Below are 12,206 nucleotides of genomic sequence, written 5' to 3'. Positions count from 1 at the left end.
GGGAGAAGCAGGCTCCATGCACCGGGAGCCCGACGTGGGACCCGATCCCGGGTCTCCAGGATCGCGCCCGGGCCAAAGGCAGGCGCCAAACCGCTGCGCCACCCAGGGATCCCTGGTAGATACTTTCTTCAGCCTCCTCCTCACTCAGAGGAGGGAAGGGACTTAGCAGGGGTAGTAGGACTCTCTCTATGAACACTGTATTCACCTGGATGCAGATTTCCATGGCCTCCTTCCCACCTCTCCTGCCCCCCTCCCCTCTCCAGGAAAGGTATGGGGCAGGTGTGAGAGCTGGGGAGAGTGGCTCCAACTCAGTCCAGAGGAAATGTTCTTGATTCAGTTGTTAGTGGCTTTCCGTAGAACATGGGAGTATTAAATGCCTCTTTGCCCTCATATTTGTTTTACTAACTGATCTCAAAACCTTAGCCAGCCGATCTCCAAGCCTATTAGTGGAAGATTTACTTCCTCTAAAACTCAATGGGATTCCTACCTAGTAGAAGGTGGCCATATCTCTTCATCCTCACTCTTTGTCTTGGGGGTGCTGAAGGCATGATGCTGACAAGGTGGCCTGCATTATTGTGAGACGTGGCAGGGGGGTGGCATGACAGGAGAAGATGGTTACTGACTCCTGGGAAAAGAAAAGGTCCCACTCAATTGCCATTACACCAGGAAAATGTTTCTGGTCCGAGGTTTTTTTTTTCCTTCATCATATTTGTCCTTTGATATTGCAAGATGTTTTAGATATTGTTAACATGATGAATGAGATGGAAGGAGAGTGACATTTAATGTGTCGGGTCTAATGAGGGTGCTGCAAGTGGCTGTTCTTCATGGAGTATTTTCTGGCATAAGATGATAGGACTCACCTTTCCTTGCATTATTTTCTCCATAGTAATTATCCTCATCAAACATACTATATATTTTATATGCTCATTTTATTTTTTTATGCCTTCCTCCACATGAATGTGAGCTTCATGAAGGCAAAGGATTTTGCCTTTTATTCACTGCTAATTCCCAGCATCTTAAACAGTACTTGGCACATTGTAGGCATTCAGAATCGTCTATTGAATGAGTGCATGAAGGAAGGTTAGGTTTCAAGAATGTCTTTTACAAGTTGTTGTAGGTTTTTGTTTATTGATTAATTGAAGACAATTCTGGTTTTTGTTCTTAATTCTATTTGTGAGAATGCTTAATATTACAGGTTTCATAAGATCCTTAGAAGTCCCATCATTTTAGTGCAATGTGAACAGAAGAATTTACTGGATTGATGTGAAAGTTATCGTCTAGGTGTACACTATAGAACATCATGGGCTGGAACTGGATAGGAAAGGCTAAGGCAGGAGAGGCAGGGTGAAAGTAACACAAAAGAATCTATGTCAATAACCTATGTGCACACCAGTCTGCTGTTTGTAGCAGAATGCCCTTTTGTAGGGATTATTTTTGAACAGTAAATCTGTTTATCAGTTATTGTTTTAGGCTGAACACCTTCCAGGATACAGTATATCCACTTTCCTGTTGGCACATCGTATAGCTCCTACTTCACAGATGTTCACTGTTTTCTCACTCAATGATGATCCCATTTTGACACAGTAGAGTTGGCTTCTACCCTTGAAGCACTGGGGAGGCAACAGGCAGACACATTTGGAAACGGAGGCTGAAATGAGAGGGAGACAGTGTGACTCACCAATGTACTTTGGGGTTTGATTTTACCTAGTTTGTCCCCAAAGCAGCAGGCACTTTGGTGGCAATGAATTAGAAAGCTGGAACAAAGGCAATGACCCAAAAGACCCAACTGTGGTCGAATGGAGTGATCTGGATAGAAGAGACTAGAATGCACTAGTAAGCCAGTAAGATTCAGGAGTTGGGCTGTCCCTGACACCTCCTTCTCAATCAGTGCCCATATCCAATAGGTCAATACATCCCATCAACCCATCTCCACAATGTCTTCAGTCTGTCCTTACTGTTATTTCTCATCGGCACCATCTGAGGTAACATTTAGTTATCTTCCGTTGAGGTATATGATTCATAATTCATATAAATCTTGGATTCATGAAATTTTGAAAAATTATCACTTGGGATAAACTTACCAAAGCCAAGAATATTAAATAAATTTTGAGTAAAGGGATAGAGGCTTATTTATATACACGCAGTTTTAATCAAAGGTCAAAAATCCTCTATAGTTCGACCTCAAAATCCCTTTGCAACATTGTCTTTTCTGATTTCTCCATTCCAGGTAGGGTAAGTCCCTCTCTGCTTCCCAAACAAGACCTCCATCGTGTTCTAGTTTTTGTCCTCTTGTCCATGCTATCCCCTTCTTCTGCTACACTGATGTGCTCTTTCCTACCTTCCCCTACATGTCCAGCTTCCACAGGTCTTACCTCCTCCAAAAAGTATTTCATAGCCACTTCCCCCCATACCAACTCAACTGTAACTAAAATTTTAACTAAACTTTAATAGTGTAAATTTGCTAGTATTATATCCGACATTTTTATACTTTCTTGTTAGTTAGCTTTTCATATACATCTTTTTCCTAAGTCCTAAGTGGTTTGTTTGAGAATGCAGTCATCTCTCTATCCCACTTAGCTCTTGAGGAGGTGCTCAATTAATTCTACTTCATCAACTGATTTCAATTCTGAATTTGGGGGTATAGGTATAAATATTCAAAAAGAAGTGTCTTGACTGATCTGGGATAATTCATGTTGCCAGAATATCTGAGTCAGACTGAGAATCAGTAATGCTGTCATTAAGAAGTAGCTTCTTAGGGATCCCTGGGTGGCTCAGTGGTTTAGCGCCTGCCTTTGGCCCAGGGCACGATTCTGGAATCCGGAGATTGAGTCCCCTGTCAGGCTCCCGGCATGGAGCCTGCTTCTCTCTCTGCCTGTGTCTCTGCCTCTCTCTCTCTCTCTCTGTGTGTGTCTATCATGAATAAATAAATAAATAAATCTTAAAAAAATAAAAAAATAAAAAAGAAGTAGCTTCTTTTAGGTGGATGGCAGTTCTTTCCCATGTGTCTCAACCAATGGGAGAAAATAGGGAAAGGAAGTAGGAGATACTCCTAGGCATGTAGACTTCCTGTCTTTAGTAGAAAACATTTCACGGAAAAGCATGCATTCCCTTGTAAGCCCTGTCGACCAGCTAGAGAAGATTCTAGTTGTGGAAGGGCTTGCTCATTGTTGTCAACAATAGAGTTTGGTGAAGGATGGGAGACTGCTCTGTCTTTGCAGAGGATATCAGTTCTCCAAGCTTGTGGAAAGGCCATGGTCACCATTCTTTTAGGATGGTTATGGTTTAAATGCTCTTAGCAAGATTATTTTTTAGACTACCAGCACCAAAAGACCCTTCCCAACACCTCTCACAATGCATCCTCAAGCACTCAATTTTCATGCTACCATCCTTATGAAACACTTCCAGGCCAGAAGATTTTTATCTCTCTCATAGTTCTTATTACTTACTGGCTTGCATTAAAGTTATTCATGCAATTATCATGAAAAGTTACTCCTTCAGCTACTATGAACAATTTGAAAGTACAAAACTCCTTTATCTTCAGAGTCCTCATCAGACCTTGTGCAGTGACTTCCTCATCTTGGATACTAAGGGGATGTGTGCTAAGTGGATTTTCCCTTTCTATTAGTTGATGGTGGATATTTTTAAAATTTAGGCAAAACAGTCAATGTCCAAAAAAAAAAATAAGGATAAAAATAGTTTCTTTAAGAAGCCATTTGTGTTCTAACTTTTGAAAAGTGAACTTTGTTATTTTGAAGTTTCCATTTTAAACTTTTTCTTATTTCATTTTAGACAGAGAAGGAAAAGAATAGCAAAGTACACAATGTAATCAAGAACACAGTTTAACCAAGGTGACCTTCAGTTTAACTCAAAATTAATATCCCAACTTGCCATGAGTGGGTTGGGTACAAAATACATTTTTTAGCTTTCTCTTTCTTCATACAATGCTGTGATTTGTGTATTGACAGTGCCCTATAGTGCTACTGAACAGAATTCTCTGTGACATTGACTTTTGCTCACCAATTAGAGAAGACTGGCACAGGCAGACCATATCTTTAGGGGGAAAAAGGCTTTCAGTATTCTGATTGTGTGCAGAATCAAAGAATATTTTAAATGACTTAAATCTTATTACAAAATGTTCATGTATTAGTTAGACTACCCCAGGACATTCTGCTAACTTGAGCAATATTGGTTAAGTATTCAAACTTTTCAGTGTTCTTTTCTACAAACCTAAACTCCTTAATACTGTGGGATTTAGATACATGCACAGCAAAGAGCTAATGGTAAAGGCAGATTTTGATGAAATTGTAAGCTGGAAATTATTTTTTACTCAGACCTTAAAAGAATAATTTGTGGAAAGATAGCAAAAAAAAATGGATTGCAATAGAGAGTTCCATGAATATCTTTTCTCTATGACAAATATGGAAGGATCGCAGCTGACACAAACACATTCCCAAATACCTAATCTACCTATTGTAGTATGGACAGGGACCATTTTAATCTCTCTGTTTCCTTTATCTTCAGTGTGTATTTTTGACAATAATTTTCCTACACTACAAATTTCAAAGAAAAAGTTTATATTTTTAATATGAATTGGTATTCCGTAATACTTTCGGCTCTTTTCTACCACAAATTATTATTTCTAAGAGACATGTTTGTTGGGTGATGGTGTTGATCCAGCAATGAAAAATGAATGGTAGTGTTTAGCTACAAGATGATTTGATACTGATCAAAATTGAGCAACGGATACATCAGGCCCTGGGCTGCTGTCTCTTTTGTGGAATTGCCTAGTTCAGATATGTCACAAAGTTTGGAAGCCTGAGTTGCCACCATCAGATGGCATATGGGCTATGCCACCTGTGTCTACCCTCTGTCATGAATTCAATCCTGACACCTCCCAAGAGAGCTAGATCTTGATAATCAGCTGTAAGTGGATCAAGAAGGAAGTGGATTTGGGTAATAAGAGCTCTCCTCTTTTCCAGGACTGAATTAAGAGCCAAGGGGAAAAATAAGGATCTGTGTTTGTTTTTGCAAAAGTAAGGTGGTTTTAGCAAAAGTTAGATATAACAGTTCAACAAGTTTCCATTGCATATTTCATGTCTCAATCTAAGATAGTTTTTTAAAGATATGTCATAAGGAAAATCTAGCTGCCTATTTAAGTTCTGCTAAATCCTAATCTTCAGCCCATATTTATGTGTTATATAAAGCTTGGTTGAACTATTTCAGGGTCAAAATTCATCTTAGAGCAAATGCACTCACTGCTGTGAAGTTTCCTCTTCCAAGCAGTTCACAAACAAAATGCCAATAGCTAATTCATTTACCAAAAATAGAAATGTAATACCACTTCTTAAGTATCAAATTGACAGAGAAATAGAGAAGTAATAACTCCAAGGTTTGGTGAAGGTATGGAAGGCAGTCTTAATTATACATTGTAGATAGGAATATAATATGGTAGAAACATTTCTGGAAAGAAAGTTGATACACAGTTCCAGTGAAGACTTTATATTTGAAAATAATATTTATCTAGAAATTTCATTTTCTAAGGTACATCCTAAAGAAATAATCTTAGATTAAAGATTTATCTGTGATAGATTTATCTATTATAGCACTGCTTATAATAGCAAAATATTGGGAAAAATCTAAACACTTAACAGAATATTGGTTAAATAAATTACAGAATGTCCATATAGGCTTTGGCAGACATTGAAAATTACATAGCAGAAAAATATATAATGACATGAAAATGGTTTCATGATACATTAAGTGAAAAACAGCAATATATAAAAAAAGATGTAAAGGATGATACTTTTTAAAAACATTATAATCAGGGCCATCCCTGAGATGTATAAGGCCCTGAGGAAGTTTTGTTTTGTTTGTTTTGTTTTATGATTATGCCTCTCTACATAATTACAGTCACTCTGAATTAGAGTGTCAGTACCATACTAGCAGTCTAATCTCAAGCAATCTTGGCAAAGAATATCCTGCTAGATGGTGGCTCATCACGCTGCTTTCTGGGAATGAAAGTCTAGTTCTGAGTCACGGAAGACTCCACAGGCATGGGTCCCAGAGCTACTTGGAGTATTTGGTTGACCCTATGCATGGTGAGAGAGAAGCAGTAGGTCAGAGAATGTTCCACAAAGGAGAAACAGTGCCTGAGCCCATGAGAAACCCTATCTAGGCTCAGAGTATCCTGCCTGATTAACACTGCCAGCTTGGGCTAGTCCCAGGTACTGCTAGAAGACTTAAAAACATTGGAAGAAGACGCTTCTGGTAAATAGTATCCACGAGGAACTTAGTCTAGGCTCAGGGCACTCTAGCTATTTTGTCCTAGCCAGTCCCAAATGCCAGAGGAAAATTTAGACAATTTTGCTAAATGTCCTCCAAAGCTAGGGGTGGGGAATGGTGCCTGAAGCATGAAACTGGGACAGGTGATTTTCTACTGCGGTCCAAAGGGTAGTACTGATTATACATACATAGAATGATAATTAGGAAGATTCACCCTTAAAAATGATGAAAGTAGTTATTTCTAATAGTGGGTGGGATATATTTTTATTTCTATTTAAATAACTTTATAAAATTTTTTACAATGTAAAGGAATTATTTTTGATTAAGGAAAGTTTTTTTTTTTTTTTTGGTTGTTTTTTTGAAAGAGTGTATAAGTGCAAATAAGTTGAACTAGCTGAGCTGAAGGTTATGTGTGAGCATTTCTAGTATGTGGTCACCACTGGAGCTTACCTGAACATTTTTCCCAGTCGTAGCAGGTGTCATAGCCACAAGGTTCTTTCTTTGTGCTATTGGATGAAAGTATTCTCCTTTCAAGACCCCATTCTAACTGTGGACCATCTTGACAGGAACCAATATGTAGAAAATGGAGTTGTTGATTATTTAAACACTTCTCAGCCAAAAACTTACAAGCTGACAAAGTAAAGTAATGGCTGGTGTCTGTATCAAACACACAGAGATCTTCTGAATAATGGCTGCCCAAGAGAGGAAAGCAAACATTTATATATAAAGACTAGAAAAACGAGATGGCAGGTAGCCAATATAACATGTAAACTTACCACTCAGTTTTCTTCCCCCTAGTACCCAGTGCACCCAGCTTCTCTTTTTTCAGTTCCTCATATCATCTTGCATGCTCTGGGGTTCATCTTACTAAAATTTCATCTTAATCTTGGTATTACTCCCAATTGTCTTCAAATCAAAGTCTGAATTCTTAAATTTTGGTAATCAAGATCTTCCACAATTTGGCTCCAATTAACTTTCCTTTCTAGAGTTATTTTCCTTTCTTTCCTAATATTCATCACCTGACAATTGTATTGATCATTCGAAAATGATACAATTACTTCTCCTTTGTTAGCATCCCATGCCCTGTTCAACCAGTGTTGCATTGTCTTCCCTGTCTTCTCTGCCTATGTGTGTTCAATTCAATTCCTGGCTACATTTTGAAGCTAACCTTGATCAACCTAGCCCATAGAGTCTGGATCCCTCAACTCTGTAACACTCATTAATTGCAACACAAGAGTCTTATATCATTAGAGAGCTTTGCAAGTGTGTTTGTACTGTGATTGAGTGCATGAGCTTTTATGTTATTCCCTGGGTAACTTTAATCTCCCTAAGTAGGTGGGTCTTTCTCCTAAGAGGTAACCAATGGCCATAGTCCTTTTGTTCCTTGATTACTCTAGATTTGAGTTTCTTCTTGGATGTCAGTTTTTGAGTTTACAATCAGGGTATCAATGTGTAAAATCATCTCTAGGAAGTAAAGGCCACTCTCTATGTGCAGAAAACTTAAGCTGTGGGGCCAGTCATTCCCACAAACACCTTCAAAGCTGTGTAAAAGAGAACTGAGGACTACAGAAAGAGGCTAGGTAGGTAGGGAAGAGCTGAAATGTAGAGAGTTCCAGAGGACAATCAGCATTCTCATGACTTGGTATCGCAAAGATAAAGACAGAAGTTTCTTCCACATTAAGTGGGCAATATGAATGTTGCATGTATTCCCCAGAAGGTCATCTGTTAGATGAGAAGATTCTAGCAGCAGGAAGCTACACGGTGGATCACTTCTGGTGAAGACTGAGGGGGGCAGAGAGGACCACATTTGCACTGAATTATGCCTGTGGAATTATACAGATAAAGACCCTAGAGTGTTCCTAAATAAATAAATAAATAAATCCCTATAACTGTTTGTTCACCTTCAGCACAGAGGAACATGAGAGCGACTTAGAGTCAAAAGTGAAGGGTAACAACTGGGCACAGTCTGTCGGCTTCCTATTTTGATGTTCAATCTTTCTCCCCCTCAGTAATTTGACTCTAACTTTATTCATAGTGCCTATGCATCCAGCAAAGAACTGCACTTCATAGCCTCCCTTGCAAGCACATGTGGCCATATGAATAAGCAAAGATTAATGAGATGGAAGTGAGTGATGGGTCTTCCAAGAATCCTCCTTAAAAAGAGAGAAAAATGTCCATTTTTTGGTCCTCTTGCTTCCTGCTCCTGCAGAGCAATCTCGGACCATGCAATAACTTTAAGGATGGCAGAACAAGAGCAGGAATGAGCCTCAGTCCTATCTGCCATGAGAGCGGTGCTGTACTAGCCCAGATTGCCTACCTCAGCATTTATTTTGTGAGATATAGAAATTAAATGTTACCTTCAGCAACACTGTTTTGAATTAAATTAAACTGAATATAGCCCTTAAATTAAGAAGCACCTTCGACTTTCCTCAGTTTGTTCATGTAAAGAGAAGGCAGTTCGGGGTGCCTGTCTGGCTCAGTTAGAAGAGCATGTGACTCTTGATCTCGGGGCTGGGATTTCGAGACCATGTTGGATTTAGACATTACTTTAAAAAAAAAAAAAAGGCAGTTATAATAACAACAAAGAAGAGATAGCCATCTAGTTATGGCAGTCACAAGAGGATGTATCATTCTTCATTCTTTCTACCCCAACATGAAAAAATAAACTGACAAAGGGGTGTGTATATATGTGAAGTCCATGCTTATACCACTGTCTCTATTCTAAGATTTTGGAGTCACAACTTTGTCCTGCATTTAGGGGGAAGAGGAAGGAAGGCTTTGAGATAATTGAGTCTGAAACTAATTATGGACTGGAATAAGTCTTCACAAACAAAACTGAGTTTCGCAATAAACAACTGCCATGCAAACTTAGGGAATGGGGCTGAGAGATAATTAAGAAAGCTTGCTACTCAGTGGGGAAGAAATCAACACAGCACAGGGGGTACCAGTTATGTGAAAAATTAATATGTTCCATGTTTGTGCTTCAAGAAGCCCAGCTCCTCTATCAAGCTTGTTACACTAGAGTGGTTTTCCCATTTTCCAAATACAGTCCGTAGAGTATCTCTCACCTACAGTCTTCTTCTGGTGACATGCAAATGCATTCAGATCCCAACTGTTTTTGTCCTGGTTGACAATGGCCCTTTAATTTTGTCAAAACATCTGAAACAAAAGAAAAGGGGTAAAGAACAGTGCACAGCATGGATTCCAAGTGGTAAGTTTGGATTTAGGAGGAAAGGCAGTGGTGAAAAGTTCTCACTCAGCACCTGCAATTAGAGCACTCATTTTGCCTTTTCCAAATATGTTGTCATGAAATATTCCATCTGAAAGGTCCTTTCTAGCTCTCATGAGCTGTCATTTTCCAACCTAAAATTGCTGTTTAGTTCAGAGAGCTGAAGAAAATGGAATTGCTGAAATTTCTATTCATTTGTTCTTCAAATATTTACTGGGCTTCTAAGATACTCTCAGCACTGTGTTTGGTTCTGGAAATAGTGGGTTGAGTAAAATTTTACCCAGGTCCTATGCTCACAGAGCCTAGAGTTTTATGAGGGCAGAGTGACATTAATCAAACACACAAATACAAATAGAATTGCTCATGTTATTTGTGTCATTAAAGAGAAAGCATATAATCAAGAAAATTGACGTGCAAGGAAGGTTACAAATGGCAAAATGGCAAGAAGAAAGGGAAAGCGTTTATAGCAGAGGAAACATTAGGTATGGAGGTTCTAAAGAGAGAGGCTAAATAAATAAATAAATAAATAAATAAATAAATAAAGAGAGAGGCGGCATATGAATTTCCTTGAACTGCAAGAAGGCCTGCATGGTTTAAGTACAGAAAAACAAGAGCATGAAACAAGATGAGGCCAGAGAGGTGAGTGTGTGTCAGGCTGTCTGGGGTCTTACAGGGCTTCTGAAAGATTTTGCCTTTATTTTATAAACAATGAAAATGCTTTGGTGGGTCTTAAGCAGGGGGTCATATGACAAAATCAGGTCTGGATCCTGAAAAAGAAATTAATTCTGGTTGTTGTGTGGAGAATGGATTTGAAGAGGCATGGTGGCCAAGAAAGGTATGGGTAGACAATCAATGGGAGTTCCGGTGAAAGAGGATGGTAATTTGGAGCAAAATGTTGAGTTGGAAATGGAGAGAAGTAGACAAATCAGTGACATATTTAGTAGGTTAAATGGATCAAGCTGCATATTGTGGGTAAGTTATGAGAGCGGCAAAGTATGATTCTTAGGTTTCTGGTTTGCATTAGACAATAGACATTGGTGCCTTAACTGAAATAGAAAATATTGTAAGATGCTTAGTTTTAGGGAAGGGAGGGTAATGACTCAAGAGTTCTGTGCATATGTTAAATTTGTGGTATCTGTAAGACAAACTAGATAAAAATAGATACATAAAAATGTGGCTATTTGGGTTTGAGCTCAGTGGAGAAGTCTGTGCTAATAATTTAAATTTGTTATAATTCTATGGAGAATCATTGAAGCCATGGGCTTGGGTGAGATTCTCCAGTAGGAAAATGTAGCATAAGGTGAGGAGACAGATATGAGCCTTGAGGAACTCCAACATTTAATGTCCAAGCACATGCAGGAGGCTGCCAAAAACAGAGAGCAACAGCCAGGGAGGTAGAAGCTAAACAAGATGATATATATATCATATATACATATGATATATATTATCATCATCATATATGATATATGATATAAATGAAGAACACGAAGAGGAAGGTCAGCGCTGTTGGATGTTGCTAAGAGGTCAAAGGAGATGAGGATCAAAATAATATCTATTATTTTAGAAGTATAGATGTCAGTGGCGATGGTGAAAATGTTTCTTTTGGGGTCATGGCTTGAATGTCAGATTTTCTTATAAGAATTGATGGAGAAATGCAAGTCCTAAATGAAGCAATTTATCCCTGCATGATATTCTAGGTACTAGGATATTATGGTGGGGGAAAAAAAAGATAAAAAGAATGAAAACAGCGGTGGTCCCTTTTTTGCATGAATGTAAAAGGACACTGTGAAAACAGACATTACTCAAATAATCATAGTAATGGGTTTATACATAAAGGCTGTAATAGGTATTTTGAAATAAGGGAACATGGCTCCAGAGACCAAATAACAAAACCCCAACTGAGAAATATAAGGAAGGATCCAGGAGGAAATGAGACTTGAGCCAAGAATAGTGTGTATGTGAACAAGGGGGATTAAAGCAGAGGGAGTAACACTTGGGTGTATTATATGGAAGGGGAAGTCTTGGTTGTCTTGGTTTACATTAACATCCATCCAGAGGACCTCTAGGCTCGTTGAACTGGACTCGTAGCTGACTCCCTGAGCCCACTGTGTGAAACAAACTTTCCAGGACTGAATCTGACTAATCAGGCATCCACAGAACCACGGTGGCTTCCAGAAGCAAGTAATCATCAAAGGGTGACAGTAGGCAGCTATAGCTAGATATTTTGCCACATTAGATGGCAGAACAGGAGATGGAGCTCATGGTTGCTCCTGTTGGCCTACCAGACAGAAGGTTTGATGAGGGAAGGGGTTTATGTAAAAGGCAAAAATAAAGATTTGGTAGGTTTTAAGAATTGGTAGGTTTTCATAGCAATGAATTTCATAGCATTTCCTATACTCCTACTCTGTCGGGAACCTCATTCCTTCTGGTGAAATCTGGCCCAGAACCTTCCTGGACATGGAGACCTACAGCTGCTGGGAAGGCCTCAGATGCTAAGCTTTTCCAGTGTCATGGGATTGTTTTCCTTTGTTTTGCTGTAGAGCTATACCTCTTTGCCTTTTGTAACTAAATCCACACTTAGGTCAGGGAAGGACCCCGAGCTGTACATTGTTTCCAAAGAGAATCAATTCTCAAGCATTTGGCTGATGTGAAGTTGTCATTGATCACATCCAAGGAGTCTGCTCCCTCAGTGTGT

General features: G+C 39.0%; 1 protein-coding gene across 6 annotated transcripts in view; it reads right to left on the bottom strand.

Annotated features, from left to right (window-relative positions):
• Positions 1 to 1,108: 1,108 nt before the first annotated feature.
• C6 (complement C6) overlaps positions 1,109 to 12,206 on the bottom strand; it is a 94,945-nt gene continuing 83,847 nt past the window's right edge. For all 6 annotated transcript variants that reach the window (XM_025436437.3, XM_025436439.3, XM_049109297.1 and 3 more), the window contains 3 exons: positions 9,351 to 9,441; positions 6,733 to 6,974; positions 1,109 to 1,648 (listed from right to left, as the gene is read on the bottom strand). In XM_025436437.3, coding sequence (XP_025292222.1) covers positions 1,467 to 1,648; positions 6,733 to 6,974; positions 9,351 to 9,441 — 515 coding nt within the window. In that variant the 3' untranslated portion in view covers positions 1,109 to 1,466. The remainder of the gene's footprint in view (positions 1,649 to 6,732; positions 6,975 to 9,350; positions 9,442 to 12,206) is intronic.

The sequence above is a fragment of the Canis lupus genome, chromosome 4 (assembly GCF_003254725.2).
Source record: "Canis lupus dingo isolate Sandy chromosome 4, ASM325472v2, whole genome shotgun sequence".
Lineage (NCBI taxonomy): Eukaryota > Metazoa > Chordata > Mammalia > Carnivora > Canidae > Canis > Canis lupus.
Note: the sequence above shows the minus strand (reverse complement) of the source record. Positions and strands in the feature narration are given on the sequence as shown.